Source organism: Gavialis gangeticus, unplaced genomic scaffold (genome assembly GCF_001723915.1).
Source record: "Gavialis gangeticus isolate Ggan-Ray unplaced genomic scaffold, GavGan_comp1, whole genome shotgun sequence".
NCBI classification, from domain to species: domain Eukaryota; kingdom Metazoa; phylum Chordata; order Crocodylia; family Gavialidae; genus Gavialis; species Gavialis gangeticus.
The window spans coordinates 75934637-75940969 of record NW_017729024.1 but is presented as its reverse complement, the minus strand read 5'-3'; the positions used below and the strand labels follow the sequence as shown (position 1 = coordinate 75940969).

The 6333-nt window shown below is 39.3% G+C and overlaps 1 protein-coding gene across 1 annotated transcript; it reads left to right on the top strand.

Annotated features, from left to right (window-relative positions):
- The first annotated feature begins 367 nt into the window (after nucleotides 1-367).
- Nucleotides 368-6023, top strand: STARD4 (StAR related lipid transfer domain containing 4). The gene is made up of 5 exons (XM_019517253.1): nucleotides 368-507; nucleotides 1957-2006; nucleotides 2894-3020; nucleotides 4033-4147; nucleotides 4911-6023. The coding sequence occupies exons 1-5, from the start codon at nucleotides 403-405 to the stop codon at nucleotides 5135-5137; spliced, it is 624 nt and encodes a 207-aa protein (XP_019372798.1). The 5' UTR covers nucleotides 368-402; the 3' UTR covers nucleotides 5138-6023.
- Nucleotides 6024-6333: the final 310 nt, after the last annotated feature.

Genomic DNA, 6333 nt, shown 5'->3' with positions numbered 1-6333 from the left:
ATGGTCAAGGTTAGGGAGGAAAGAAAAACATCTCTCTCTTTTCAGATTTTCCTTGTGCACCAGACTGAAAACAAACCATTTCTGATTTTAAAAAATTCAAGACCAAGATTGCTTTAAGTGGATATGAACAAAATTTGTATTGGTGGATTAAGCATAATTAATTTGAAAAAAAATCCACTGAAATAAGTACATGCATGAAGACTAGAATGTAAAACCACTCAGAATGCAGTGTGTGGGGGTGCGGTGCAGAGAGTGCTCCTGGGTTCATATTCCAGATTCATAGTCCAGGTCTCATTTTACTTTTGGTTTTGAAGTTACCTGGAATTACTTAGGTAGAAAGAGACACCGGGGCCTATCTTTATTTTAATTGTAATTGTAAAATTTCAGTACACAGGGAAAAGAATGGAAATCCTTCCAGATGCAGCTTCACTGGCTACAAAACTGAAAAATACTCTCATCCAGTACTACAACATTGAAGATAGTGAATGGCGGCCTGCCAAGAAAACAGTAAGTGAACTAGTCTTTTTGTACTTAATTGGACTTATTTTCTTCATATTAACATTAGTGCTTTTTTTTTCCCCCCCAAACTTTTCTTTACTCGCTCCAAGATAATGGCAGGTTATGCTTCTGATATGTTTACCCACAGTGCTTTTGGATAGAGGTCTTTTTTACACAGCAGTGTCCTAGGGTTGCTTCAGTTTAAATCCCCAAAATGAATTTCCATTGCTTGTTTGCAGAAGTATTTTTACATGTATCTGTATTTGGGAGGTTCTAATAGTTTGAACAGTTCTCCATGCTTAACTGTACAAAGTTTGGGATTTCCCTTGAAAGGAAGTGTTATTTAAATGTAATTTCAGTTCATTTTTCTTCATCTGAAATAGGCTTAGACCAAAAAAACTAAACTATCTAAGTCAGTAGGATCAAGAATAAGTATTTTGCCTCTGAGCAATAGCAGGTTTGAAGTCTTAAAAATCCATTTCTCTTTTGGAACAGATATTAGTGATATGGAGTCAAGTACTTTCCAAATCTATTATTTACAAAATATAAGAAAATCCCATTTCTTATAACTGGGGAGGGGAAAGGGTAACAGCATAAAGATAACTCCCTTCTTGCAGAAACCAGTGAAAGGATATTTGTCCTTTTCTTAGATGCGAATGTTTTAAACCACCATGTCTCTAGGGCTCTCATAATTTTCACTGCTCAATATACAGTTTCCTTTGACTGTTCTGGTCCTTAGGATTGCTCAACAAGGCCTGGAAATGTGGACTTGTATAACCTCATTTTTAGAAAGCACTCTTTTATATAAAGAAGCTATCCATATAATAGCTGAGTGAAGTTACTGCCTGACACCTGTTTCTAACTCCGAACACTTGCACCTCAGTGATCCTGAATAGGGAAACTTTGCCTTTTGGGATTATCTCCCAGACCTGTAAAGAGTTTTATTCTTTAGTTCTTGTTGCATGCCTTCAGAAACCAGCCACAAAGTTCAGCTCAACAGTTGGATAAATATTTGGTGAAAGATGAACACTGTATTCATTAGAGAGAGAATAGAAATTCGTAGAGCATCTCCAGAATGCTTAGGTCACTTTCGAAGTCTTGGATACAGAAGGTGCATTGTGATACTTAGTCATCTTTGGATGACTTATATTCTTAGTATTTCAGATAAATCAGCAGAGCCATAATGAAGCTGTTAAGATTTTCAGGTACTTGGCACTGCAAAACTCTAATTTAAAATGGTGCATTGAATATTACCATTTTCTTTTTGGATTTAAAGTCCAATTAAACATTTGTAATGAACAGTATGCTTTTGGGAAAGGATCTCTGAAATGTGTGCTTTTATTCCTAATGCATATGACACGGGGAAGCACCTGGATAGTAGACTGATGGTCACTTTAGAAAAGAGCATAAGTTAATATGATTATATCATTACTTCCTTTTTTTCTCTCCACTTCCCAGAAAGATGCAACCGTGTGGCGCAAGCCATCAGAAGAATTCAGTGGATATCTGTAAGTTTAGTTTCAAACCAGATAAAAGAAAAAAAAAAAGTTTCTACAGTCCCACAAACTTACTTCATAGAAGTTTGAAATGAGGGAAGCAGGAGCAGGGGTTGGAGACATTTTGCTCCCCATGGCCAGGACTTGCATCCCAGCCTCCTGCTTCAAGCTGCGTATCCCCACCCCCGCAAACGAGGGTAAGCGCAGGCATGAGAGAGCAGCAAGGAGGGCTGCAAAGGAGGGTGCTGTGGAGCAGACAGGCACCTTGGCACAGCTATGTGTTGCCCAGTCCCTTGTATCCCCCTGGCTGGATCAGACCTTCCTAGGCTGGATCCAGCCTCTTTGCAGGCCAGATCTGGCCCACGGGTTCTAGGTTGCTGACCACTGGGTTAGATCATCCAGACAGTCTTCCTCCCAGTATAGAACTAATCTCTGTAGTATATTTCGTATGATATTATTATGTAATGCTTTTATCTTAACTTGAAAATAACTGGTATTGACAACTTGGGGAAAAAAACCATGGCTTCTTCAGAGTCCATGGCAAAACTCCCATTTACTTCAATAGACATAATTTCTTCCCGAGACTCTTCAGAAACTGATCTGCTGAGCTTGGGCTATGCTATCTGCCTACAGGACTCCCCATGGGTTTGAAAATTTAGCATCAGGGATGCTGTGAGACTGCTCCCCCACCTCCAAATTTTCAGACCTGTGGGGAACCTCACGGCCTGGATGACACGAGGGCAGGGGTATATGGGAGGGCATACGGCCTCTCCAACACAATTGTTTGCTTGATACTTATCTTCAGGTAGTAATATATTACAGTAAATGTATACTAAAGCTAGCAGAAAGCTTATGAAAAGATTATATACTTACATTTCAAATGTACAATCTTTCTTTAGCTACAAAACTCAAGGGGTGGTAGAAGATGTCACCAACAGAATAGTAGATCACATTCGCCCTGGTCCATATAGATTACACTGGGATAGCTTAATGACAACTATGGACATTGTTGAAGAGTTTGAAGAGGTAAGAAATCTTTCTGATTTATAAAATGATCCGGCACTCTTGTGGTGCGAAGGAGGAGGAAGGGGGCTGGCATTACAATGTCTGTTTTGTTTTGTTTTTTTAAGATCTCAGATTCAGTTTTTAGAGAGTACTCTCTTCTATGCTATAGATTTTTTTTTAAAGTTAAAAGACCAGCATACTTTGTGAAACTACAGCCTCACCTGTTCCAAATAGGCTAGCCTCAGGAGGTATCAGGGCTTTGTTTGGGGAAACTAGAATAATATTGTATACTGAAGTGTAAGACTTGCCAAAAGAGTAGTTTCTCTGCTGTTGCATTTCGGACTTCTCTGAAGTCTGCAGTTATTGGCCATTGGTTAGACTTATCCTGACTACTAGGGAACTATGGTTCAGAACTTCAGAGCCAATAGATTTTTGGCTTGTACATTGTTTAATAAATTTTTTGCTTTAGTTTTTCAGTCAGATACTGTGAAATCTTAATTTTTTATGGTCTTTAATAACTACATAAACTTGAAGTCCTTCTAGAAAGCTGGTGAAGACTGAATTCTGTTTTGTTGCATTTCAGTTTTGTTTCATTTAAATGCAAATTTGAATAAAGTGGCCTTTAAATTGCAAACTAAGCATGCCGAGTATGCTTAACCGCCTCCAGATTTGATAACCTCTAGGGCGTGTCCATATGAGTGCGCATGTATGCTTTGTGGTGCTTCAAAGGTGTTGATATGCCACAGCATGCATTCAGCACACATGATAGGATTCGCTGCACTGCATATTTGCAGGGTCAGGTGACACAGTGCCATGGGTTGAGTGTGGCCGATGGGCTTGGGTTTGAGCAATCCTGGGCTGTAGCCATCTCTAAAATGGGTAATTCAAGATGAAAAAGTGCAATGTAAGTGCAAAAAAGAAAGAAGCCCACAACACTTTGTTCAAGAGACTTGTTTCATATGAACATAAATTATTTTTTTAAACTGATGTTGGTTATTTTTTTGTTTTTTTTTCCCCTGTCCCCCTCATGAAGAACTGTTGTGTAATGCGCTATACCACTGCTGGGCAGCTCTGGAATATCATAGCACCAAGAGAATTCATTGATTTCTCTTATACTACTCAATATGAAGAGGGCCTGCTGTCATGTGGTAAGGCATCAGTGACCACTGCTCATTTCTTGTTTTGTGGCATGTCCCTGGATTTGGAGTTAAGCACACATGCTATTCTGTTCCCCTTCAGATAAGATTTAAACACGCGCACAGAGGATAGTTGCATACAGGGGTGCTGTGTAGATCAGCTTAACTGATATTTGTACACTGCTTTTAATATGAGTGCCATCCAAGAGTATATTAACATTTGGAGCAATTACAGAAGACTAATCTTTAGTACCATGGGAAAATTATGGCAAGTGAAGTGCACAGCCCAATGTTACACTATTAATCAGGTGGAGCTGGATTTAGAACTTGCTTATATATGGGAGTAAACACATGCTCTTATGCCAAAAGATTCTGCCTGCCTGTGGAAGAGAGGGAGGAATGAGTGTACAACCTTGAGTTATTTAAAAATAAGACAGAGAACAGTATCCAGAAATTTGGCTGCTGAGCTAAGCCTTTTTAAAGGTGAGACTGGCACTTCTTGTAATATTCCTATACAGAAGCTTCTGCCTTGTATTTGCTTTAACTGGGTTATTTCACATACCACTTTATCTTGGTTTAGTTGGTTAATTACCCAGTGGAATACAGCTTTATGAAGAAAGGGCTGCATTCTGTTTTGATCACTAGTGAAAAGTGTACTGATGTGCCAAAGAGTGCAGTTGGGCTCCCAGTTTGGATCATGATTCCTTGATTCTTATGGCTATGTTCTCTTACTTTTCTTTTCCCCTTCCATTTTCTTTTTTTAAATAAAAACTAGGGCTAAGTCTTGAATTTGGAGAAGTAAGGCCTAATTTTGTCCGGGGATTTAATCACCCCTGCGGTTGGTTCTGTGTCCCACTTAAGGACAACCCTGACCAGAGTCTTCTGACGGGCTTCATCCAGACTGAACTTCGAGGGATGCTGCCACAATCTGCAGTAGATACTGCCATGGCTAGCAGCCTGGCTAATTTTTATTCTGACCTCAAAAAGGCACTGAAAACGTAGTCACACAGTGCCTTAGAACTCTGTGTGTTCCTTGCAGTCATCTATTTCTTCCTCTGTATTATGCTGAACATGGTTTAGCTGCTTACTTCAGAGGCTAGTAGTATTTTTCCAATTAACATCAGGAACTATATTTAAGAGGGATTCAATTTTAACAGTAACATTTCAGGCTGATATCCAGCAGGTATGTACATATTTTGCTTCTGCACTTAAGCTTGTGTTTCCTGCCTTCTGAAAATTACAGTATGACCATACAAAATCCCTTGCTTCTTAGGGAAAGTGTATCTAAAATATGGGCTAAAACCTGATAATATGAAGTGACCTCTACACTCACTGAAGTTGTGAGTGAACAGCACTTGTTGTGTGACAAAATGTGGGCCTTCTCTGCTGGCAGCACCTCATTGCAAACGTAACTTTATATTCTTTGTGTTTAAGGAATGGACGGGTAAAGATCTTAAAGTGTTTGGTCTGTACATGCGCATTTGCAGTTTCTGTATGTTCCAGTTTATTAATCCGTAATTATTTTAATAATGTCTGTTAAGGCTTACCAAAGGGATATTAGGTATTAATCACTTTAAAATAGAGTTCTTGTTTGGGAGTTACACACTTGCAACCTCAAATGCGTGAGGTCTTGGCTTTTCATAATGTGGTTTTGTCTGTTTGTTAAATATCATAGCTAGCAGAAATGCACTTACAGCCCATCCAAAGCTTGGTGGAGGCTCAGTAGTTTTTCCATAATCCTTAGGGGACTTTTGATCAGGCCCTTGTTTATCATGTTATAAATTCCTGCTGCATCCACTCATCCCTGCACACAATCCAATTTTTTTAAAAAGCAGGTGTGTATTGGTGACTAAACTTGCACTGAAGACTATATGGATAATGTTAGTAGTTTTAGTTTTGTTTTGTTTGATTATATCCTCAAATTGGTTGAGAAGTTTACTGCTACAGCAGGACAGAGGGGCTGATATGGCAATGGTGCAGCATACAGGTTTTCCTTGGTTAAATGAGGGGGCCTTCTCCAAAATGAAGACTAACCTGGAATAACTCTAACCAGATTAAGAGCATGTCCATCAATGCTGCAGATATTTGTGTGCCTACCAGTTTGCACAGAAATACCTCAAGCAGCTTGGGTATTGCTCAAACTGTAACCATTGCTAGGTCAGAGCTCCCTAGGGGCTAAAAGACCTAAAAACATACTG